Source organism: Glycine soja, chromosome 20 (genome assembly GCF_004193775.1).
Source record: "Glycine soja cultivar W05 chromosome 20, ASM419377v2, whole genome shotgun sequence".
NCBI lineage: Eukaryota > Viridiplantae > Streptophyta > Magnoliopsida > Fabales > Fabaceae > Glycine > Glycine soja.
The window spans coordinates 39,923,060-39,949,389 of NC_041021.1; the positions used below are offsets into that span (position 1 = coordinate 39,923,060).

Below are 26,330 nucleotides of genomic sequence, written 5' to 3' on the forward strand. Positions count from 1 at the left end.
TTCTACAATTTATAGACAAAAAACTAGGGATATATAGTAAAAATATTAGTACCATGCACAAAATATTGCTTATTAAATATAAGTATAAATATGTTTTTGATTCCCAATTAATTTTTAAAACCATTAATTTTAGTTCCATGTTTTAAAAAATATATTTAGTCCTTCAATTTTTTCAAATTTATTATTTTAGTTTTTTCATAAAATTTGAAACATCGACTAATAATATATTAATTTGATATCACTTAAATTTAATAACGTGACATCATGAAATTATTTGTTTAATAATCATGTGAAAGTTAACATTAATTTTTAAATAATCAGCACTTTTAGTTTTCAAGAGGATCAAAATGATAAATTTTATAAAATTAAGTAACTAAAAATATATGATTCAAAATGAAGGGACTAAATTACATATTTAAAAAAAAAACCAAAATTATATCTAACTTTATTTTTTATACTATCACTTTTGTCTTTTGTATCCTTTCTACCGTATTTTCCCATCTTTCTAGCATATCACAACTTTATATAATTTGTTTTAATATTATTTTTTAAAATATTATAATATTTAAATAAATTATACAAATTAGTGACTAGTGAAAAATAAAAAAATAGGATAAGAAAGACACGGAAGACAAACGTGATTGTATGAAAAATATTTTAAATAAAATATTATATAATTTATTTGTTAAATATTTTTTATATTGTATTTATTGGATAATTTTTTTATAAAATAGATTTAATATTAAATATTTTTTTAAAAATAATTAACTCACATCCTTCAAAAAAAATAAACTCACACAGCAATATATGTGTTTTACCCAAAAAAAAAAACACAAACAAGAAAAATCATTTAGTGTTTTAGGTGGTAACGAAGAAAGAAATAGACTTAAGTTCAAACTTCTAATCTTATCTATCATTTTTACAATATTTTCTAAATTATATGTCCACATAACTGTCTCATGTCACCATCGAAGTTCACATCATTCATCCAAACTAATGGGACCAAGAGATTAAAATTGTATAATTTAAAAAATTGAAAAACCAAAATCATAAATTTTAAAATAAAAAATAAAAATTATAAATTAAGAATTATAGGAGAATTAAAATTCTAATGTAGGCTGACTATAATAAAAATACACATAAATATATTCAATACTACATTCAATATAATAAATTTAATAAATACTATATTAAATGATAAATTAAATATTTATAATATTACATTAAATACATATAATACTACATTAAATATTACATTAAAGTACTCCCTCTATCTATAATAATTACTGTCATAGATTTTTCCACACAGACAAAGAAAATATAGTAAATAAATGTAAAAGAATAATATTTTATAAGGTTTCTATTTAATGATATTGATTAAGAAATTAAACAAATTTTTTTAATTAGAAACACATTAAAAATTCTAGTGGAATGCATTTTTATGCATCCCAATAGAAGTTTTCCACTTTTAATTATGCATTTTAAAACTATTTGATAATTGGTTAATAAAATAATTATATATATATATATATATATATTCAAATTATACTAAAATTCATGAATATATGTAATAACATTATAAAAAATTAAAATCATAATAATTAATATTTTAAATTAATTATAAAATTATATATTCTTTATTCACTTTAGGCAAATAGTTATCATAAAAAACTTTAGGTAAGTAGTTTTAATTTATTTTAAATGTATAAAATGAATTTTAATTTTTTAAAATTTATTGAAATATATAAAACTTCACTTTAGGTAAATAGTTCTCAATTTACATTTGACTTTACAATTCGATTGTTGTTATTATCTGCATGAACATTTATTGAAATATATCTAAATTGATTTTTATATAAGAAATTTACAACTTAAATTTAGAGATACAATATTGTTATTTACGAACTTTCTACATCATGTTAATTGAAAAAGGCAAAAGTTGTGTATAGTAATTTAAGTTGGATACAGATTTATTGTTTGAAAAAAAAAAAAAATTTAGTTGCGGCTCAATATTCATTGAAGTTTATGTTACATAAAGTTTAAATCATGGATGTTATTACCAAGTCATATTTATTAATAACAAGGTTGTACAACAACTAAAAAAACAACAAATCACACTCCACATTTTCGTTTCTCATCTTTCTCATCCATGGTTATTTTTTCCAACAATCTGGTCAATCAATTGTCCACATTGCTTATATCTCCTTTCAAACCTCCCACCTATAGAAAAGGTGGTTTTCTCAATTCTCATTTTCTTCCCCTCCCATTTTTTGTTCGTTAGTTAAATAAGTATATTCATCCCAAATATCAAAACAACTCCTCCTATATAAAAATAACGGTATTATATCCTACATAATATTTTTCTATTTTAAATCTTCCCTTCTCAATTAACATTTTTTGCAACAACCATTTATTTGCAAGGTTTGTTATTTATCTTTTTATTACTATATTATTGGTAAATATTATTTATTGATTTTAAGGATGAATAATTTCTATCGAAAAACTTTATTAATTACATTTGGTGAGGTTTTCTCTTTTCAATCATATTTTTTTTATCTATAAGATTTAAGATCTTGCATGTCATGTTCTTTTACATTTTTGTGAATATATATATATATATATATATATATATATATATATATATATCTTCTTGTGAACAGTCTTCTACACAAGAAAGAATCCATCACTTTGGCTTCAAGATCACGAGCATCTGGTGCATAAAGTCAATTAACAAAAACAAAAACACGTAAGTACATTTTCTATTAGGTGAAAAGTGAGAGTATAATTAAAAAAATAATTAATGTGATCTTATAATTTGTAAATAAGTAGAAGTATTTTTTTTAAAAAAAATTGATAATTGAAAAGGAATAAATGTAGTATTTATTATGTGTAATAAATACAGAATAATAAATACTACATTAACTATAACACATTCAATAAATATTGTATTCAATACTACATTAAATGTGTGTATACTTAAATAACAATTTGGTCACTATAAAATACTCTTTTAGACTTAAACATAAGTAAATTTAACTATTGCATATATGAATTAAGGAATTTAGTTAATAACATTTAATTCAAAGAATCTCATTTAAATTTTATTTTCTTTTCTAAAATATCCTTCATAATAGTAATAGGAATAAATGATTCGTAGGAAATAAAATTTTATTAAATGAAGGACATAATAGAAATATTATCATTAAATAAGATAAAAATTAGTTAATATTTATTTATATTTAAGTTTAATTTTTTTTACTTATATTTAGGTCTGAAAGATGAAGTACTTATTTTTTGTTTTAATTTTTTATTTTGTTTTAGACCATATTATCAAATAAAAACTTTAAATAATGACATGAAAGTGACGTTATACAACCAAATTGAGAAGAGTAATAGTAAGTAGTGACAAAGTTTTATAAAATTAATAATGAAATAATTATTATATCAAGAATAATAGTAAAAACTAGTAAATAAAACAAAAAATGATACATATTAGTTTTTTTTTCAATAAAACATTAAAAGATCAATAGATGTAAAATTTTATTGCCTCTTTAATTGACAATTTAGATCATAGACAAAATATAAGTAAATATAATAGACATTTAATGATTGAATTACTATTATTTCTGTACAAGAGCTCCTATGAAACCATTAACAACATTAGAACAGCAGCCAACAAATTGAACCACGCTTTACAATTTTTTTTAAGGAGAAAATTACAAAATATATTAAAAGAGAGCGTATAAATAAAAAAGAAAAATTAAAATCTTAATCTTCTGAAATTATAGTAATAATGATGGTGAATGAAGGCTTTAGTCATTTTAACTGTAAGACTCTGGTGCGTTAAGATATTTGGACTGATTCATCACGCTATTGGGCTAGTAGTAGTTGGGTTATGGATAAAGCTTTTGCTAGGTTCTTCTCGGGTAATTACTCAACGCACCTCACTTTATGTTTGGTGCACCTCGTAATTAAAAATTATGACCCAAACAGACATAAATGCCCTTGCTTCCTATATTGAACCCTTCTGTGTGTGTGAACCCTAACACCTCATTGCATTGCACCGTTTTGATCATCCCTTTTCAAGCCCATTGTCGCACCACAAAGTTATAACAACAAATACATTATAGAGGTCAATCCCCCTAATACAAAAAAAACATTATGGATTGAGAAATCCCTAATTTATTTGTATTACGGATTGATCACTCCCTAATACATCACAAGGAGGCAATGACACTAATATTAATGAACCAATCTCAGTCATCACTCTCGATCAAGCCTATAGTAGTGGCGTGGAGAGTGTTGGTGACCATGGTAAGACTACAATAGGTGATGAGGTTGGCCTTGGTGACAACTCTCACATTGTAGAATTTCTTGATGGTGATGTGGTGGGTGAGGAGTTGGCGCTCTTCCAAGGAGGAGTTATGATCAAGGTAAAGGATGTAGCGATGGAAAGGGTACGAACAACGGTGGCGGCTTCACCAGCAAAGTCAGAGGTGAGGTAGGTGATGTGAGGCATAGAGGGAAAGGGGAGGTCGTGGATGACAGCGCTATAGTCACGTGCTCAACGAAAGTCATGAATCTAGGATGGAGTGGTCGCAAGACTTGTGGTGATGGCGATCCTAGTTTGCGGTGGTTACGAGGTGAGTGGTGGTGTTGTGGTGGTTAGTATGACTAATGGAGGTGGTGGGAGAGTGAACAAAGAAGAATAGAAAATGAATATTAAAAAATTATGAGGTGCACCAAGCAAATAACGAGTGCATTAAATAATTATCTTTTTCTCGACATTTGTCTTAGGCCTTTAGTTTGGACTTCACCCATTGTGTTAGTTCGTTGTTTTGGGTAATAAAATGCCATAATACAATTAATAATATAAGGTTCAACTAATTGCTTTTACATATGCATGTTTGAATATGCAATAGGCAACTTGGATGCGGATCAATGGAATAACTATTAATTACTTTTACATTAATATTGATACATTCCACACTAAATGCAGTTCCAAGGTGCAAGAGGAGCATCCAAACATACACATACTAAATAGTTTAACTTTTCAAAAAATATTTTCATTGCCTCTCAACATCCATTGAAGTTTATGTTGTATATTTGTTCATATCAAATTTGTGAAAAACTCCTTTCACGGTGATGCTTTTTTGTGAGCTCCTTTACAAACAGTGGTGAAACATACGTACAAAGACACTTTAATACTCAAGTTTGCAATGCAGAGGTATGCTAATATCAAATATAAGTTGAAATGAAATTAATCTACTTAAACCTTGATAATCCTCTTTTATAGATGTAAAATTAGATGATAAGATCTCAATTTTTTTGATAAGATAATATAAATAGAAATATATATGATTCTATATTATGTTTCCTCTAATAATAGAAAATTTTCGATATATAAAAATATCTTTATCTTTTTTGTAAAAGATAAAATTTTTCTACCTTAATTAAATTTACCAAATTCTTTGAAACCACTATTTGACTAGTCACCTGTTACAAAACTTACTGAGTCCAAACAATTCAATATTAACAAATCATGGTCCTATTAATAAGGTTGTACAGACAAAAAGATAAAAAAAGAAAGTGTAAATCAAATTCCACACTTTAAGTTTCTCAGTCTTTCACATACACTAATACAAAGCTAGTTGTGCAATACACCTCCAATCATTCGCACTTATCTTTTCTAACAATTTGGTCAACTAAATTGTCCCCATTACTATGTCGTGTCCCGACGATGCCCGAGCTTCTTTTGTCTTTATTTTTAAAATATAAAAAATTAAATAATATTTTAAACATTTTTTTATATAATATTTTAAGTAGTTGAATTTTTTAATTTTTATTTGATCAAAATTTTAAATGTAATTTGCCTTTCACTAAAATTTGAGCGTCTCTAAACCAATAAAAAAACAAATTTGATACTTGATAACTAAATTGTTTATGATATTTATATTAATATAGTTTATTTTTATTTTTAAACTCAAACATATACAATCAAAGGCCTCTAACAATTTTTTTTAAAAGCAAAAGAAATATATTAAAAAACCTGACTATAGCATAAGATATGCCAAGGCATCAGGTAAAAATTACAAAGAGCCAAAATGAGAGCACTCGCTACCAAAACACAGCGTTATGCCTACGCCCCCACATGGACAATAAATTAGTAGTGAAAGGCAACTATGCTGTTATAAAAACCAAACAATCTCTGGAACTAAATATACATATAAAACAACTGATAGAGCACTGTCTGGTTGAAATTCTGAAATGTGCACACCAGCCATCCACCTGATATATATAACAGCCATCCACACCAGACTCTGCACACCTTAACTCAACCAAACTCTGCACCAATCTCCCATCAAAACAAACACCACGCAACCCCCTTCACACCAAAAATCAACAAGACTGAAGGTTTATAATAAATAAATTTAAACAAGCATTAAAGGCTAATCCTTTACATGAAATAAAAAACCAGAATATTCAAGCAAATATGCTAGACCATGACTTGCACCAAGGGCTATCTTCATCAGGGCACCCCAATCAAGTGAGTTGTTTTCCCTGTCAACCCTTATCAGAAGACAATAGTATAAAATATAAAATATTATCTTAAAGAAATAAATCATTGGCATGCTAGGCATAAAAAAGCCAAGGAGGGAGACACACCTTGAGAATCCAAGAGCAAAATGGTTTAGGGTAAGGCAGGGAAAAGTCCAGAGAAAAAGACAGAAGAGATAGGAGAGAATAGCAAAAAAAGATAAATAAATTTTATCAGCTGTCATAAAAGCTGAAAACATTGTACCTTTCTCCCTAATAAATACAGTGAAAAATTTAGCCCAAAAATAAGGATCTTGATCAATCTTTTTCTATAAGTTCGCACAAATAACCACTATTGATCAGTCTTAATTCTTACACCATCTTACACTGAATTAGAAAAGTCATAACAGACAAAAAATAATTTTACTTTATAGCATCAAATAACTTGGAGGAATTGAGGAAGATTCTTCACAAAATTCATATTCACGAGTCCAACCTGTCATTGGTTTTAAAAAAGTTCAATATGGAAGAATGGTATAATCTATAAACTGTGAAAAAGGACTAACACAAAAGCTTTCTAGTTCTAGCTCAAAAGCTGATATATGGCAAACTCAACTTACATGAATAGGTTCATATACAATGATCTAAAATATTAATGACAAATAAAAAAAGTAAACCAAACGGATTTATAGACTTAAAGAAAAAGAATATTTATAATAATATTATCCTAACCATCCAAATCAAAGCTATGAATGAGATAAAATTTTCAATTTTTTTTTCCACAACTTATTTAATGATGGATATGGATATGACTCTAGCAGTCTAGACACAAGAGAAGAAGACCGGAACTATAAGTACTATCGTCGGATTCAGAAACAGGAAGTAAAGGAAGCGTTGAAAAGAATGAGTAATGGTAAGGCGGTGGGGCCAGACAACATACCTATTGAAGTGTGGAAAACTCTTGGAGATAGAGGTCTTGAGTAGCTCAACGAACTCTTTAACGAAATTATGAGGTCAAAACGCATGCCGGAGGAATGGAGGAGAAACACGTTAGTGCCAATCTATAAGAACAAGGGGAATATACAAAATTGTGCAAATTATAGGGGAATCAAGCTCATGAGTTATACCATGAAATTATGGGAAAGAGTGATCGAACGGAGATTAAGAAAGGAGACTCAAGTTACTGAGAATCAATTTGGTTTCATGCCGGGAAGGTCGACCATGGAAGCGATTTATTTATTACGGCGGGTGATGGAGCAATATCGCATGGCCCAACAAGACTTGCACTTGATTTTTATTGACTTGGAGAAAGCGTATGATAGAGTGCCTAGAGAGATTTTGTGGAAAGCTCTAGAGAAGAAAGGGGTTAGGGTTGCATATATTCGAGCTATCCAAGATATGTATGATAGGGTATCGACTAGTGTTAGGACACAGGGTGAAGAGTCAGACGATTTTCCCATCACAATTGGTTTACATCAAGGGTCAACCCTTAGCCCCTACCTTTTTACCTTAATTCTGGATGTCCTCACGGAACAAATCCAAGAGATAGCGCCGAGATGCATGCTTTTTGCAGATGACATAGTCCTCCTTGGAGAGTCAAGGGAGGAGTTGAATGAGAGGTTGGAAACTTGGATACGAGCTCTAGAAACACATGGCTTTCGCCTAAGCAGAAGCAAATCGGAGTATATGGAATGTAAGTTCAACAAAAGAAGGAGGGTTTCTAACTCAGAGGTGAAAATATGAGACCATATTATCCCTCAAGTCACACGGTTTAAATATCTTGGGTCTGTAATACAGGATGATGGGGAAATTGAAGGGGATGTGAATCATCGCATTCAAGCAGGATGGATGAAATGGAGAAAAGCATCGGGGGTGTTATGTGATGCAAAGGTACCGATCAAGTTAAAGGGAAAGTTTTATCGGACTGCGGTAAGACCGACGATTTTGTACGGAACAGAATGTTGGGCGGTCAAGAGCCAACATGAGAATAAAGTAGGTGGAGCGGAGATGAGGATGTTGCGGTGGATGTGTGGTAAGACTCGACAGGATAAAATTAGAAACGAAGCTATTAGAGAGAGGGTTGGAGTAGCGCCTATTGTAGAGAAGATGGTGGAAAATAGACTTAGGTGGTTTGGGCATGTAGAGAGAAGACCGGTAGACTCTGTAGTGAGGAGAGTAGACCAGATGGAGAGAAGACAAACAATTCGAGGCAGAGGAAGACCCAAAAAGACTATAAGAGAGGTTATCAAAAAGGATCTCGAACTTAATGATTTGGATAGAAGTATGGTACTTGATAGAACATTATGGCGGAAGTTGATCAATGTAGCCGACCCCACCTAGTGGGATAAGGCGTGGTTGTTGTTGTACACTTGGATGGCAGCACTATGAAAAGTAAGGACATTTTAGCCATCCAATAGAATCTTAACAAAACAAAAGTAACACATGAAAAAGAAAAAAATAAGCATGTAAATAAACTAAACTTGGTTATTCATAAATCAAAACAAAATTGGCTTCAAGAAAATGAGCTCTCCCACAAGGCCATACCTTAGTACCTTCAACATCTACTCAACCAACCCAAACTATCCCTACAACCTCCAAAAATATTTAAAAATTAACATATTAAAGACTGAAACTTTTCAGTTTTCATAGTGAGGTGAGGTCTGAACAACAAAAAATATATAAAGTTATAGGAACTAACAAAAAAGAATAGATCTTTTTATTTGAATTCCTTCAATGTAAGAGACACTACAATTATTTGAAGATAAGTGCCTCTTTTGTTCTTGTTTATTAGAATCTTCACTGAACCAAGATATTAACGAAATAAAACTTTCAATATTTGGTTTTTTTATAAGTAAAAACCCTCCATTTCCCAGGACTCTATATCATTGATATTGGAGTAGACATCATCGAGTTAGCCCTGCATCAGATTCAGAAATCAGCAATTTAGCAACACACCAAAAGCCTCTTTATATCCATAAGTGTTGAATCGCTCCTATTAATCAACAGTTCATGAATATCTTTTTACACATACCAAAATTGAAACAGCTTAGCACATTAAACTTATCATAAAGACAGGACCCCAAGTTAACTGTCCACGACATGAAGGAGTAACTAAAAACCAGAAACCTTAGCACTATTGCAACTCCAAGCTTTTACCTTAGCACTATTGCACACCATATTTACTATACTCCGATTAACTGATGCAATCTATTTGATTGAAAAAATAATTTATACTACTCTTCTAAGGTAGCCTACAACAAAAAAAAATAATATAACAGAAAATAGTGCTTAAGCCATTAAAATCAAGTTATTTTGAATCTCATCATAAGTATCATGTATCTACATGTGTCAAAGAGAAGGAGAAACAGGCATGGTAATGCATAACACAACAAAATATTAAAAGAAAACATGCTTTCTAAAGCCAAATAAGGTAAAAATGTATTCATTTTTTTTGAAACAATTTCAAATTTATAAGACATATATAACCATATAAAAAAGCATGGTGGAACAATCTGACCACATGCAAGAAGAGAAAAGTGAAAATAGCATGATGGCAAGAAGTCCAAGCGCAAAAGTGATCTTTAGCTGAGGCAACGCTCAGTAATATTAAAGTTCAGAAAACTTATTTAGCAACCACCATTCTATAACAACAAATTGCACTCCATTCCCTCTTTGAGCCACTTTGTTATGTCTATAAATATTTCATTCACCTGGCTGAACCTCCGAATATTTATTTAAAGAAGAAAAATATAATAACATCAAAGAGAGAGGGGGGGGAGAGATTAACCTCTGTTGTCCAAACTCCGACGCCGTCGACCTCGGAGGCTCGGACCACCGGCGTCGTCGATCTAGAACTCGAACAATGTTCGACTATCTCTTTGACTCTCTCTGCCTCAGTCGAACAGCGCCGTCGCCGTTGGAGCGGATCTTAATGTCGTCGTCAAAGTTCACACCCATCGCCGCAGGTGGCATCCACCATGGCAAGCACCATCGACTAAACCCAAATTCTGGTTCGGAGGTTTGGAATGGAAGAGAGAGGGTTCTTGAGAGGGACGTCGTACAAAAATATGCCTTTGCTAATCAGTCACCAGTCTTGTCCTACAGATCAACACAAAAACCAAAAACCAATCCTATTTGGTTGACAGAAACATCTCTCACGCAAGAATATTCTCGGCTTTTAGTAAAAAACAATCAAAACCAAATGCACTTAAAAATAGCTTAAGGGCAAAAACGGACTCATACTGTTATCTCAACAGTAAAAAATTCAAAGGTATAGATTCATCTCTTCCCACTCATGGAAGAAGACAATTTTGTCTATTCGTTCTCATTATCTTTTTATTAGAATTGAGGAATGTGCCCAAGAGCTAGAAAAGTTTGGTCCCTCAAATAAAAATAAAATAAAAATTAGTAAGAAAGTACAATAAATTAGTTTTATTATTAATTCTTTTTTTGGTAATGTTAATATTTCTGCCAACATCACATGTGCTCTTCTCGCATGATATGTGACAATTCATGTATAATACTGCGTCATTCATGGTTACATTTGACTAATATCTCAATATGTTGAACTAAATTAAATTATCATTATTAAACGTTTTATTTTTTATTTCAACATCCTCACTCCATTAAAAAAAAGACAATTTTGTTTCCAAACATTATAATTTATTGTTATTTTAATCCTTAAAAAATATAATTTATTAACAAGGATCTTCGTTCAACAAATAAAAAATTACTCTAAGGATAACAAGTTGATCTCTCGGAAGAATTCACATCAACTGAAAGATTTGACAACACATCATATATGAAATATTAAGTGAAAAAAAATGATCACATTAGAGAGGGAACAATTTGTAAACAAAAAGGGTTTCATGAGAAATTTGTGAGGTATTCAAATTAAGTTGAATCAAACGTTTATAATTTGCCAAATCGATCCTAAAAAATCAATTAAAACTAGAGTTGAACTTCCTGTTTGTTAGTAGTAATTTCAATTTGGATGCATGCAAGACTTTTATGTTAGGTGCTTTATCTATGGTGGATTAATTTGTCTATATTGCATCTTTGAATGACTAAATTAAGAGTAAGTTGTAATTTTCACAAACTAACTTGTCTATACTTTGGTGTTGCAAAGAAAGAAAAACAAAAAAAAAATTCAATAATAATAATTTAGTGCATAACAAACATAATAACATATTAATGAAATATAATCATCAATGATATGACATTCTAAATACACACATAATTTGTCATGTAAGTAACAACATTAACATTAAAGAATAAAAATTAATAATAAAATTAATTTATCACACTTTTACATATTCAAAAAATAAATTTATATCACCATCCACTCACTCATACACCCACACTACAGATCCACGGTGATAACACAAACTAACACCCAACAAATTAACAACAAAACAACCCATCTTGTCAGAAACCACACCAAGAAGTTTCCAACATGCAAAATCTCAATTTCCTCTACCTAACCATCATTTCCCTCACTCTCATCCACTTCCACTGCATCCTAGTCCAAGCACAAACCTCACCCTCAGACATTGCAGCACTCAAAGCCTTCAAGGCCTCAATCAAACCCTCCTCCATCACTCCCTGGTCATGCCTCGCCTCATGGAACTTCACAACCGACCCATGCTCACTCCCTCGCCGAACCTCCTTCATCTGCGGCCTCACCTGCACCCAAGACTCCACAAGAATCAACCAAATCACTCTCGACCCAGCAGGGTACTCAGGCACACTCACCCCACTAATCTCTCAACTCACACAACTCACCACACTTGACCTCGCTGATAACAACTTCTTTGGCCCAATCCCCTCTTCAATCTCTTTACTCTCAAACCTCCAAACCTTAACCCTTCGATCCAATTCCTTCTCGGGCACAATCCCTCCCTCCATAACCACCCTCAAATCACTCCTATCTCTCGACCTCGCACACAATTCCCTCTCTGGGTATCTCCCAAACTCAATGAACTCCCTCACCACACTCCGCAGACTCGATCTCAGCTTCAACAAACTAACCGGTTCAATCCCAAAGCTCCCATCCAACTTGCTCGAACTCGCGATCAAGGCCAATTCTCTATCTGGGCCTCTCCAAAAACAGAGCTTTGAAGGGATGAACCAGTTGGAAGTGGTGGAGCTCAGCGAGAACGCGCTCACCGGAACCGTGGAGTCGTGGTTCTTCCTTTTGCCGTCGCTGCAGCAAGTGGACTTGGCCAACAACACCTTCACGGGGGTGCAGATCTCGAGGCCACTCGCGGCCCGTGGAGGAAGCAGCAGCAGCAGTGGCAACAGCAACCTCGTCGCGCTGAACCTCGGGTTTAACAGAATCCGAGGCTACGCGCCCGCGAATCTCGGCGCGTATCCCGCGCTGTCTTTCCTGTCGATTCGGTACAACGCGCTGCGTGGCGCGATCCCGCTGGAGTACGGGCAGATCAAGTCCATGAAGAGGCTGTTCCTCGACGGGAACTTTTTCGTCGGAAAGCCGCCGGCGGGGCTGGTGGCGGCCGGAACAGCGGTTTCCGGCAGCCTGGGGGACAATTGCCTGCAGGCGTGCCCAGGGTCGTCGCAGCTGTGCTCCCCCGCGCAGAAACCTAGCTCTGTTTGCAAGCAAGCCTACCGTGGTAGACCAACACCGTAATCTGATGTCGGTTAAAATTAAAAAGAAAAACAATTAAATAGATTTCTATTATACTTTTCTTTTTCTAGTATTTTTTATAAAGGTTCTTTGTATGTAGAAAAGCTGTGTTAGTGTTACTATCTGAATAAAAGATGATGTTGTAAAGTGTAAACTATGAGGATGAATGGTGTTTATATTTGTTCTCGCGATGATGCCGTTGATATTTTGAATTTTTAAATAATTTAAATTACAGCTATACCTCACAAACTCACAAGTGACAACACATGTGCGTGAGTGCTGGCTATTATGCTATTGATTTGCTTTTAATGCTTTAGATACGAAGTCCGTTCTGGGTCCGGTTACCGTCCATCATAAGAGGTTCATATCTGTTTTCGTGTTCGAGTAAGTCTCCACCGACTAGTCATCAAAAACGTCTCTATCTTCTCGGAGATGTAATAATAAAGGAAAAACATAAGAATAAATAATAGGCAAATCCACGTGGATAAAGTAAAATGTTTTTATTGAAAGGTAAAAATTCAGTTCTTAATTTTTTTTATGTTTACTTATGTTTTATATAATAAATATTTTAAGATTCTTAGATACTGATTAACAATATCTTAAATAATTCAATGAGATTCGATCATTGTATTAAATTTATTATCTTATACTTGAAGAAAAGTGATATACCCGGTTTTAAAATATGCAAAAAAAATGTTATGTTAATTAAGAAAATTAGTTAATTATATCTAATTTATTAATTTTAATTAATTTTTTTTCAATTTATTATTCTTTAGAATTTGATATTAAAAATAAGAAAGAATCATTAAAACTAACCTCTCAATTAAATTAAGAATATTTTAATAATAATAACATTAAATAAGATAAAATTAGATTTCAAACATATTCTTTATATGATCTTAACCACTTGCACACATCTTCGATCTCGTAAGTTATATATGCAGGACGACATGCTCCTTACACGATGCTAACTGCTTGCGATACTTATCCGAAGATCTTAGAGCAGCAGGTAAGATCATATATGTTGTACCCATGCGAGAATTCAATTATATACATCCATATATAAATCTTATTACTTGATTTGGATAGAAAGATTTTACTTTCACATTTAAATACTCTTGGATTAAGTGTCCGATAAGACAAGATCGAGTGACAAAAAGATATATAAAGTAATTTATAACATGGTTAAACATTATAGTATTTAATTTTCTGTTAAAAAACATTATATGTAATTCTTGGTTTAGCTAATAGTACTTTTTTTTGCTTTCGTTGGAGAGGTTAAAAAACCAAAGGCTTATCTCTTAGTAGAATAAAAGAGTATCTAAAGGTGGGATAGGTTCCTGCGACAAAGTAAACCCGTAAGCCTGAGGCGCTCCATGATTAGCCAAGAAGTGTGCATCAGAATTGGCTCGCCTGGTCTGCCAACATGCAATATGGAAAACCCCAATTCCGATGATAAGTCCAAAATAGTGTCTGACAAATTAAAATAAGCATATAATTAGCTAATAAATATAGTATTATAGAGAAGTAATCATTAATTCAATTCACCGCTGTTTAATATCACACTAAACAATTGCTAGCATGTTTGTTTAGGGACAAGAAAATCAAGGGTATATTCTCAACAGTCGTGAATATATTTTAAGGTTTTATTATAATAATTCGTGAATAGAGTAATATTGATATTCTATTTCTTTGATGGATTAATCTTATGGCTTTTAACTGTGAAAATATCTTACTAAAAAAATGTTTTTTTTTTAATGTCATGCAACATGTACGTGGTAGTTTCAATTACAATCATGTAATAATAATCACCACTGAGTGTTATCATTATTTTTCTTTTGGTTAATTAGTTTCAATATTTAAACAATATTTGGTTGGTAAGCAGAATAGTCATGAACTAATTAAGGGAATGAATGATTGAAAGGATATGTTTGTGTGTTGCATTATATTGCAAATAAATAATGCACAAGTTAATTTTTTAATAGATGTATATGTTTGAACTAAATGATAATCATATCACAAGACCAAAAATATGCTTTAGAAGTATTTCGTGAAGAGAAGACACTGATTGATTAATGATTGGTTTTGGCTAAGAAAGGGATTACAAACAAAACTGACAGAAACCATGTTTCTAGGAATTATTTTTACCACAAATTAAGTAATATGTCATTATATATAACTTTTCATGCTAAAGGCACATTCAAATTAAATATAATTCATTCTTATATTATAAATATATAACTCTAAATATAATTAGTCAATATTAAAAGATAATTATGTACCTATCAACGAATATCGAATATTTAATTTAATTTTTATGTATGATTATTTTATAATATATAATAAAAAAGATTAAATATGATTTTCTTCCTCTAAATATTGACACATTAGTTTTAGTTTTTCAAAAATAACTTTATTGTATTTAATTCTAATTTTTTTTAAAAATTCTTCAATTTAAGTTCTTTATATAACATCTAACTTACCCACATTTTATTTGATATGGAATTTTATTTTTTAATTAAAAAGTAGTTAATTATTTTGTCTCAAGGTTACATATTATGGTGCAGTAAAAAAAGTTATTACGTATTTTACTTATTAACCTGACTAGAAAACATATGACATGGATGCTACATTAGATTAAAAATTTGTTTCTCATTCTTTTTCCCTTTTTCCTGCGATTTGATTTGGTCCTCCGGAGGTGAAATGGCACTGTGGTGCTGCAAATTGTCAATTTCTAAAGTCGAACAAGAAATTGCCTAACTAGACCTCTGTTGGGTTGAGAGTTGAAACCATAAGCGAACATCAAATGCTTGCACTTTTACGTTGGTAAAAGTTGTATGATTTGCCAAAATATTAAGTGTAGCCATGGCTGTTGTCACGTAGACAAAGTGAAAAGCAGCCATATATAAAGGGAATAAATTGCTAAACTCGGAATATTAGTGTGTAAGTTAACATCATATATCACTCACATTTTGTTTTAGACTAGCCAGCTAGCAACCGTCTCCCCCTTCCTTTGTCAAGATTAATGCTGTGAAAACTATATATGTATCTGCAAGCATACATACAGCATCAATCACACAAAGCTAGGCTGTCTTCTTATATATTAAAGACTTCCATTGATGAAAACTAATCTTAAAATTATAATTTAATTATTTAATATCATATATTAAAATGTATTTGTTCACGTCAGAAAATATCAGTACGAGAGACTTCTCTGAATTAGAGAAACCTGTAGGAACCCCAACAAACTCTATCTATTTATAAAACTGGGACGAGCATGTTATACGTTTTCATTTCTTATTTTTTGAAAGTAATACTAAAAATTAATTGTTATTTTTAAAAATTTTAAAACTCAATTAAAAAACATTTCAAACGAGATCTAAAATTATAATTACCTCAAAATGTATTTTAACAATAAAATAAAATTAAAATTTATATAAAAATACTATATAAATATGTTCATATCTATTTTTTCATTTAGGTTTGTTTAACTAATCCCAACACAAAATGGGATTAAACAATCTCATAGTACTTGACACAATAAAATTAAAACAATTGTATTAAAAGTTTGATTCACTTGTTTATATTATTTTTATACATAAATTTTTAAGTAATTATGTATTTCCCTCATTATTTTTTACTAATTTTAAATTATATTCACTTTTTAAATTTGAGATTTTATTTTTACAATTGTTCTTACATCATTTTATACAAGAAAAATGATAGATCTAATTTCTCCTTGGCTGACTTGTAATCAAGGTGTTCCAAAAGGTGTTGCAGGTTAAAAGTATTATATAGAAGTTTCATAAGGGAATTTTTTCACAAAAGAGAAAAATATTTACATAAATGATATAAATTATTGTTCACGTGAAGAAGTGAAGAAATTGATTCCTGATAAACCAATTTTTTAATAAATTGTGTGTTTTTTTTACTTTAGTTTAGAAACCGGTTATGAAATTGATTCATGGGAAATTAATATCATAAGGTTTTTTTTTTCCTGATAACTTGGTTGTTTTTGTTATTTTTTTAATTTAATTGTTTTTGTAAAATATTTTTAATTTTTTTCCTTTTTAATTAATTACATTTATATTTAAATTTTTTAAATTGAAAATAATTTTTTAGTTTGAGAACATTTTGTATTATTTTTGTTATTTTTAATTTTATTTGTTGTTTAAAATTAAATAAAGTTGATTTAAGAGAAATTTTTGTTAAAAAAATTAAGATGATACTTCTATTACATTATTTTTTTATTTATTCTCATGTATTTTTATCTTTATCATGTTTTGAGTAATGATAATTTTGATTTTTATAGATTATAGTTTATTTAACATAGATTTTTTCTTAATTTTTTTATGAGTCTACGGTCCAATATAAAGAAAAAGTAAACTTATATAAAATAGATTTGTAAATAAATTAATAGACAAATTAAAACTTTTAAATAGATTAAATGAAACTTAAAAGTTAAATCTATAAAAGTTAATAGAATTTTTAAAAGTAAATTTTTGCATATTCATAATTTTAATGTATGTCTATCTCTTTTAAATCACTTGTTTTATTTTTATTTGCATCTTTAAATTTATATAACAATTTTATTTATTGATTATAAAATGAAAATATAATTAATTTATTTAAAAATAAGTTAAAGTGATTTTTTCCAAAAGTTTTTCTTGGCTTAGTTTGCTCGGGAATTCCTAGATTTGCAAAGACGGGGAGGTGTGTTCAATCAATGTACAAGAGACATGAGTAGATTCACTTATACAAGTTTTGCACGCACACGCTAGCACGTGTTATTGGACTCGCAACGTATTTGGATTTTGTCATTTGCATAAGTCAATAACTATAAGCTAGTTTCATTGGAATTGAAGGTTGGTAACACTAGGCTGGTCTTTTCCCCTTGAGCACATAGCAATGACTCCTACAAATGCAACTACAAGTCAAATGGGGATAAAGATCATGCACAAATTTCTCCCTTAACACAACATACTAATGTTGCGGTTCTTCTTCTTCGTGATTGCAGTTCTTCTTCTTCCTCCACTTCCCGTGCGGCTGTAATTCTTCTTCTTCCTCCACTTCCCACGCTGCTGTGGTTCTTCTTCTTTCTTGTGTCATTTCACTCCGTTGATATTTCTTCTTCTTCCTTCTTGGGTGCTGGATGTTGTTGATATTGGTTTGATGTTGTTGTTTGAAGCAATGTCACAAACAAAAATGATATTTTTCTGAAAGAACGGATTATCAATTTGTGTTTATACAGATTATTGATTCGTATGATTTTTTTTTTCACTTTTTTTCTTCTAAATTTGTTTTTTTTTAAATTTTGTTTACATTGTAAATGTATATTTGTCCATTATTATTTAAATTGTTTCTTATTGTAATATTGTTTTACAATGTTATTGAAATTTTATAATTTTTTCTGATTTATATGTTAAGTATTGACTTTATTTATAAAAAAATATATTAATTATTACTAAGATTAGAATGTTAAAACTAAGATTAGATTAGATTAGATTGCTAAAATTAAGATTAGACTAGTGAAACAATTAATTTTCAATATTATTATATTATATTTGTTTAACTTTTAAAAAAATTGAAACAAATATTTAAAAGATATTGAATTTTTTACTTATGTAAAATATTAAAATAATAATTAAATATAATTTAAATTTGTTAGTTACAAAATATTTAAACTAAATTTTTAAATAATTAAAATTTGTTATAAAAATATTGAAACATAATTTTTAATTATACAATAAATCTGTTAGTTATAAAAAATTATGAAAACAAAATTTAAAATTTAAGATATGATAAGATTGTTAGTTGAAGATACGGATTGAAATCAAATTTAAAAATATATTTAATTTGATAGTTATAAAAAATATTGAAACCAAAATTTAAAATTTAAAATATAATAAGATTGTTAGTTTAAGATAATGATGAAAATCAAATTAAAAAATATATTAAATTTGATAGTTATAAAAAATATTGAAACCAAAAATAAAAATTTAAAATATGATAAGATTTTTAGTTTAACACAATCATTGAAATTAAATTTAAAAAATATATTAAATTTAGTAGTTACAAAAAATACTGAAACCAAAATTTAAAATTTAAAATATGATAAAATTTTTAGTTTAACATAATGATTGAAATCATATTTATAAATATATTAAATTTGATAGTTATAAAAAATATGGAAACCAAAATTTAAAATATGATAAGACTGTTAGTTTAAGATAATAATTGAAATTAAATTTAAAAATATATTAAATTTGATAGTTATAAAAATATGGAAATCAAAATTTAAAATATGATAAGTTTGTTAGTTTAAAAAAATGATTAAAATGAAATTTAAAAATATATTAAATTTGATAGTTATAAAAAATATGAAAATCAAAATTTAAGATATGATAAGATTGTTAGTTTAAGATAATAATTGAAATCAAGTTTAATAATATATTTAATGCGGTAGTTATAAAAAACATTAAAACTAAAATTTAAAATTTAAGATATGATAAAATTGTTAGTGTAAGATAATGATTGAAATTAAATATAAAAATATATTAAATTTGATAGTTATAAATAATATTGAAATAAAAATTTAAAATTTAATTATTAATTACTATATAATCATGCAGATTTAATGATTGATTATGCGACTCATAATTTGGTAGTCTCATGATTTTGTGACTCTTAATAATAATGTAAAATATATATATATATATATATATATATATATATATATATAATATTTTATCCGAATACATTGATTATTTTTTTTCTCATTTATCCATAAATTTTCACGTATAATAAAACTATTCATTTTTATAATAATTACTTATATATTATATATAGGATAATTTATAATTAATTAATAATGTATTTTTTTTCACAGTTATACAAATTAAAATATTTTACATTAAGATTTTTCAATCAATAAACTTAACTTTTCAAAATAAAGAGATCAGGGGAATAAATGGTCAATCCATTTAACATTAATTTTATATTGAAGAAAAAACTCAAGATCTAAACTTTTAATTTAGTTATATTTAAATTAATAATAGATATTTTTGGTGTAATTTTATTTTTTATTTTAAATATTTTGATTTTTTTTTCATGAATTTAAATATTTTGATAAGTGATACCAATATCCCTCAATTTGGTTGCAGAGAACAACTCAGTTCTCAAAGCGCAGCACGGAAGTGGAATCCCTCTGTTGTTAGCCGTTAAGAAACACTATCTCTATCCCTAATCGAAACGACACCGCTGGATCTGCTCCTCCCTCCTCTCAGATTTTGCTGCAATGGGCAAGAAAAGGTTAACGCCTTTTTTTCTTTTGATCGGAAAATCTTAATTTATTAGTTTTGTTAGAAATATGAGTTCGGAATTCTAACCCGCGACCTCTTTTCCCTCCCTTCTCTCTTCACTGTTTTCCAACCACTGAGCGAATCTTTTATCTCCATTAACCCTTTCCTCTTCCCAAAATTTGAATGCCAGTTTCTAATCAGTGTTCTCACCTGTGCAGGTTAGATTCAAAGTTCGATCGCAAGTTCGAAAAGAAGGTCCAATTTTATTCCAGTAAGTTCCTGGATCAATTTCTAAAATGCTTTTCCCTACTCTTTTTATTCTTTTTTATATTTTCAATTAACACAATTTAATAAGTTTACTGAGAAAAAAAAATAAAAAAAAATGTCATAGCTGAGGCGCTAGGCTTATGCTAGGTATTATATATGTTTTATTTGCGTTTGTATGATTATGAAGTTTTATTGTCATTGGTGGTTCGGTGCATTTTACGTGTGAATTAATCCTGTTTAAATTTTTTAACTCATTCTAATAGTACCTTTTGCTATTGCAGAGGTGAAAGATGCTGTTACCTCCTTGAGTACCCAAAAGTCTATTACTAAGGTGATAATCTTATTTCAACCCTATTATTGTTCTTAAGTTGGGTTCATTGAACTGTGGAAGGACTTCACTTGGTTTGTAATAGGTTTAAATTAATGGCTAAATAACTGAATTATGCTGGGTATTAGGAAACAACAACAACAATAACGCCTTATCCCACTAGGTGGGGTCGGCTACATGGATCAACTTCCGCCATAATGTTCTATCAAGTACCATACTTCTATCCAAACCATTAATTTCGAGATCCTTTTTGATAACCTCTCTTATAGTCTTTTTGGGTCTTCCTCTTCCTGGGTATTAGGAAACATTGGTTTAAAATTAAAATGCTATATTGTTCATGGACATGTTGAAGACTTCTCAGCTACTTTCTTGTTCTCCACTTTACAACTTTAGATAGGGACAGACTGGGCATTGTGTCATATGTTGAATACACATGTGATGCCTGCTCTCACAGTTATAATTAGGCATTCACGTAATTTTGATTGGTGATGCAACATGTAAGTAACACTCATTTGATGCAGAAACATATCATATGGCTTAAAGAACGCGCGAGGACATTCTATAGAAGTAACTCGTTGTATTGATTAATATGAAAAGATGATGATACAAGAGGGAACTATATGTATTTATAGGAGTGTAATGGAAACTGACTTATCTCAACTAATATAACTAACAATAAATAACAGAGGAGTTTTTTGTTTCATTTTAGAAAGCATGTATACTCTTCCTACAAGTAATTGTTGATGAAATGTTGTGTACACAGTTGATGCATTGGCATAAAATGACTTGAATGCCTGTTTAATATTGATTTACAGGACACTCTGCAGATTTGAGACTAATAGAAATTTTAAAATAGAATAACATTTTATATGTATTTTTTTCTTTTATAAAGGAAGACTTTCATGTTCCAATGTAATGCAGCAAACTTTTGAACCATCTTGAACTGATGGATTAACTTTTATGGATTTTATCAGTTATCCTAAATATTTTTGAACAAATCTTTATTGAGGATGCCCTGAAGATTTGGTTGCTGTGTTGTTGTATTGACCGAGTTGTGTTTCATTTAAGAGATATGTGCTCCTCTAGTTTTATCACTTTTATGTGTGTACGTGTTATTGATTTTCTGAAAATGTTGTCTTCTGTCAGAAAAAGAAAAAGAGCAAACAACAAAGGCGGCAGAACAAATTGAAGGCATATAATCTATCTTCACTTTTAGAGTCCCTTCCCGAGGTGAAGTCATCAAAGAAACCAGTTTGTGAGAATGACGGCAAACTTAAGTGTAAATCCAGGCAGATATTAGTGTGAGTGTTTCCCATCATTATTCAATATTGCATTACCAACTTATCATTTGATATGTAAGATTGTATTTGTAACCTATTGTCCTTGTTCATCATCAGATTGACTGAAAGAGATCGAATTTCTGCTGTTCTCAACGACCCTAACTTTCGAGCAGATCCCCTGTCTGCCATTCATCAATATATACAGAGCAAACAACTTGTAGTAGAGGAACAACCCAAGAAAAAAGTGAACAAAAATGGATCCAAAAAGAAGAAGAAATCAAAGGCTTCAACTGGATTACAATCTATGGAAATGTAGTGTCTTTGTGTGGCTGCTATAATGATCTGCTTTTTTCAAGGTCTTTCCATAATTTTATTAACTTCTTCCGTAAAACATTAGATTGCTCGAATTATGAATGCAAAAATCAACGATTATGGTAATTGGTCACTATTTTGATAGCAGTATTTATTGAATAGGCGACTGACTTGCTGCGAGTGTTGAGCATAGCAACTCATAGTAGTAATTATGAACACAGGGAAACAAATTTTGACGAACATTGAAAGGTTCCTAAAAAGAAGAGAAAAGATAGTTCAAGATAGGATTGTGACTATCGTTTGATAGTCAAGGCATCTAATGTTTTAAATTCATTTTTTGTGACTACCTTTGACTATCGATGATTTTAAAACAGTGTTCCGAAAAGTATTTTTCTTCCAAGTATAAGAAAATGTTTAAATTCTGAAGTTTGTTTAAATTACGCTTAAATGAGTCTCCCACGCCTCTCATCAAGTGGCCAAATCTAAAGTAAAATACCAAAATGTGCTTGAAGCTAATCCAATTAAATCATATACTAATAGCTCAGAGGAATTAAACCCTCATTTTTAGGTTGAGTTATGATATTGACAATAACAGTTGTGGCCCAAAAGAAACACACTACTGGTTGCAGGATCATTAATTGTATATACTGTAAAGAGCGTGTAGCAGGATATTCTTCCGTGCCAATTTTAGTTGTGAGTAATGCATTATGCTTATCGCAAACTCTTCACGATATTAAGTGAAAATCCTCTTTCATTCACAACTAATGCAATGAGGACAACATAATTCACAAAGGTAGCGTTTGACATGGATGAAGGCAACATGGAAAGGTGAGGTCATACCATATTTAACACGAAGTTACTTTGATTTTTCAGGCTTCATTGCCAATTCTTTTCATCAAAACAAATATTACAGAAAAGAATGATAAAATTTTATCTCCGAAAATGAAATCTCTGAGCTTCAGAATTTACAACAGACACAAGGAGTTGGAATATGTGATCAATTTTTTGACGCTGACTGGAAGATAAAAACTGCCGTCAAGACACCCACAAGTGCTGTTACTGCAAGGGCAACTGTAGGCAGTGGACTTGTGAGTCCAAAGTTCTGCAAAATCAAAGTAAAGGAATGCTGTTATTCTTTTGCAGCGGATCGATAAGAATCTCTAGAATGGGAGGGATAGGAGTAAGGAGCATCAGAACTCCATAAAGCTTGGTTTCAGTGTGTTGCAATCACTTTTAAGCTCAAAACTTAAAATGATTCTACTTAGTTTTGAGATGCATCAGAAAGTTATGTGAACCCATATGCTTGATTATGAACTTAATATTTTAAAAGATCGTGACTCAGATCAGGCTATTACCAATGATGACAATAATAATTAAAAAAAACACTTGAGCTTATTTTACCAGTAGATGTCATAAGCTCAATAAAGTAAAGGAGGGAGAAAGATTAACATATTACAGATTTACAGTCAGAATATCAAAGTGAACTTCTGACAGGTGGGTGGTTATGAAGAAAAGGAAGGCAAAAGCCAATTAATCATTCGATGAAAATGATAAATTGTATAATGACTCAAAGCAACAGTATCATACCTCTAGGAGTCCCTTCCCAGTAGCAATTTCAACAGTGATTGCTACTGCAAAGCCAACCATGGCTAGCCGACCTAGCCACACATCCAAACTGTTCCCTTCCTGGGTACTTTGCTCACATCTTATTGTAACAGGCATTGCTTTGCATGCAGCTTTCCTTCCATGATTTCTCCGAATCACTAGAGACAATTCAAACAATTCTTTAGTTCCACCCCCTTCCCCAACCATTCAAGGAAAAACATCATAAACGTCATAGACTAATGGATAAAGCTACAAATTCCAACTATAAATACTTTAACAGATTGACTTTTAAGGATTATATCAAGAACTGACCAGAAGATAGTGGTGAAATCAAAAAGATAAAAAGTGACTATCCACAAATAAGCGGTGATATTGCAAGTTTATATGAAAAAAATTAGCGGCAATATTTTCAGATACCACTTGTCATTAGTGCTGCCACTTTTAGTTGCATCAAATTAGCTAGTTCACAGGCTTAACTTGTGTGATCCTTCAATAAAAAAATAAGAAACTTAAAGTCACTAGATAGAATGCAGTTTTTCCCTAGATAGAAAATATCATATTTTGCAATAGAATGAAACGAAGCCGTGAATCACCAGCTTATTTTGCAGTAGACTTATTAATTGTGGCTAAAATTAAGTGTAGGATCTAAAAGATGTATTAAACATTAACAAAGGAAGCTGTGGCCTATAGTCATCTCCAGCTGGAAAATTCTAAGATAGTTCACGAGTTCTAACTCTATTTTGAATCCTAACTAACATGCAATTTTTTTCTTTTCTTATAATTAACATATCAGAGAAATTTAGGAAGAAACCAAGATCGCTAAATTATCCGAGCATTCAATTTTGAAGCAAAGGGTAGTAATTATTGTTAATGAAATGCAGTGACCCTGGCATAATTGAATGCAATTTTCACTTTATAAAGCAATCAAATATGATAAGGAGTAACCACAAGAACTAGAACTCGGAGATATAAGTTTGGTCCCGGTGATTGCGGAAGGATGAAGGGATTTTTAATCCCCCAACTCACATTTCTAACAAAATTGACAAATATCTAACAAAATTAACAAATTAACATTTGTCAGAAAAAAAAACAAAAAAACAGGAAACTGTAAATCATCTGTTTATTGAAGATATTGACAGACGGGCTTACATTTATAATTGTGGCTAAAATTAAGTCTAGGATCCAACAGAAGTGCTAAGTACTATTGAGAAGGGAAGTAGTGGCCTATAGTAATGCTCCTGCCGCAAAATTTATGAACATGTTTTCGTTCAATTTGAAGCCCACAAAACATAATATGAAATTCTAAGACGTTAGCATACTCTGCAAAGAGTTCTACTACAATTCGATTTCCAACTATGAGATGGAAAAAAAAGTTCTTTTGGTTAGAATAACATGTCAGAAGAAAATTTAGGAAGAACCCAAGATTGCTAAGTTAGCAGAGCATTAAACTTTGAAGTGAAGGGTAGAAATTATTGAGAATGGAATGCAGTGTTGAAACTTGAATGCAAATTTCAGCTTATAAAGTGATAACATATGATAAGGAGTAACCACAGGAACTAAAGCTCTTACAGAGTGGGGAACCAGCGATGAATGATGGTCGAGTTGCAACAAAATTCCGATGAGGAAAGTGAGCGGTGGGAGAGCATTTTGGTGGAGTGAAAAGACGAGCAACTGCGACACACTTCAACTGAGAGTTAGAAATTGAACCTGAGACTCTTCACAATGAAAGAGTTGACAGAGAGGGAGGTTACCACCAGAAGAGATTGAAAGAGAAGCAGAGGCTTCAACAAGTGCCATGGTGGTGACTTGCTGGTTGCAACTATCTCAATTGTGCGGTTCCTACGAATTTTGCAGTGTTTAATGTTTATCTCCTGCTTTTGCTCAAGCGGTGTCAGTGCCTCAAACTTGTTCCACCATAACCCTTCATTCACACTCCTTAAGTCGCACGTGGCCTCTTTAATGATTTTCTTTTTGTTAACAGGCTAACAAGAATTTGCTGTAACATTCGAATATTAATAATATACAGAAAATGTAAGAAGTCACATTTTTTTATT

General features: G+C 30.4%; 3 protein-coding genes and 1 long non-coding RNA gene across 5 annotated transcripts; 2 read left to right on the forward strand and 2 right to left on the reverse strand.

The window, feature by feature from the left end:
* Positions 1–8,902: 8,902 nt before the first annotated feature.
* On the reverse strand, positions 8,903–10,812 carry LOC114403461. The gene is made up of 2 exons (XR_003664662.1): positions 10,325–10,812; positions 8,903–9,454 (listed from the first exon to the last, which is right to left on the reverse strand). It is a non-coding gene; the product is annotated as an uncharacterized LOC114403461 (long non-coding RNA).
* Positions 10,813–11,821: 1,009 nt separating this feature from the next.
* LOC114403458 (probable inactive leucine-rich repeat receptor kinase XIAO) lies at positions 11,822–13,386 on the forward strand. Its single transcript, XM_028366454.1, has one exon. It carries the CDS (start codon positions 11,993–11,995, stop codon positions 13,184–13,186), a length of 1,194 nt encoding a protein of 397 aa, XP_028222255.1. The 5' UTR covers positions 11,822–11,992; the 3' UTR covers positions 13,187–13,386.
* A 6,934-nt stretch (positions 13,387–20,320) lies between these two features.
* LOC114403459 lies at positions 20,321–22,901 on the forward strand. The gene is made up of 5 exons (XM_028366455.1): positions 20,321–20,494; positions 20,703–20,755; positions 21,033–21,082; positions 22,226–22,380; positions 22,477–22,901. Exons 1-5 carry the CDS (start codon positions 20,481–20,483, stop codon positions 22,673–22,675), a joined length of 471 nt encoding a protein of 156 aa, XP_028222256.1. The 5' UTR covers positions 20,321–20,480; the 3' UTR covers positions 22,676–22,901.
* A 503-nt stretch (positions 22,902–23,404) lies between these two features.
* LOC114403460 (stress enhanced protein 1, chloroplastic-like) lies at positions 23,405–26,208 on the reverse strand. 2 transcript variants are annotated; one of them, XM_028366457.1, is made up of 4 exons: positions 26,031–26,208; positions 25,846–25,947; positions 24,259–24,434; positions 23,405–23,773 (listed from the first exon to the last, which is right to left on the reverse strand). In XM_028366457.1, exons 1-4 carry the CDS (start codon positions 26,071–26,073, stop codon positions 23,669–23,671), a joined length of 426 nt encoding a protein of 141 aa, XP_028222258.1. In that variant the 5' UTR covers positions 26,074–26,208; the 3' UTR covers positions 23,405–23,668. The 2 variants fall into 2 exon arrangements, with proteins under 2 accessions (XP_028222258.1, XP_028222257.1); XM_028366456.1 differs by having other exon boundaries at positions 26,028–26,208.
* Between the last annotated feature and the right edge of the window lie 122 nt (positions 26,209–26,330).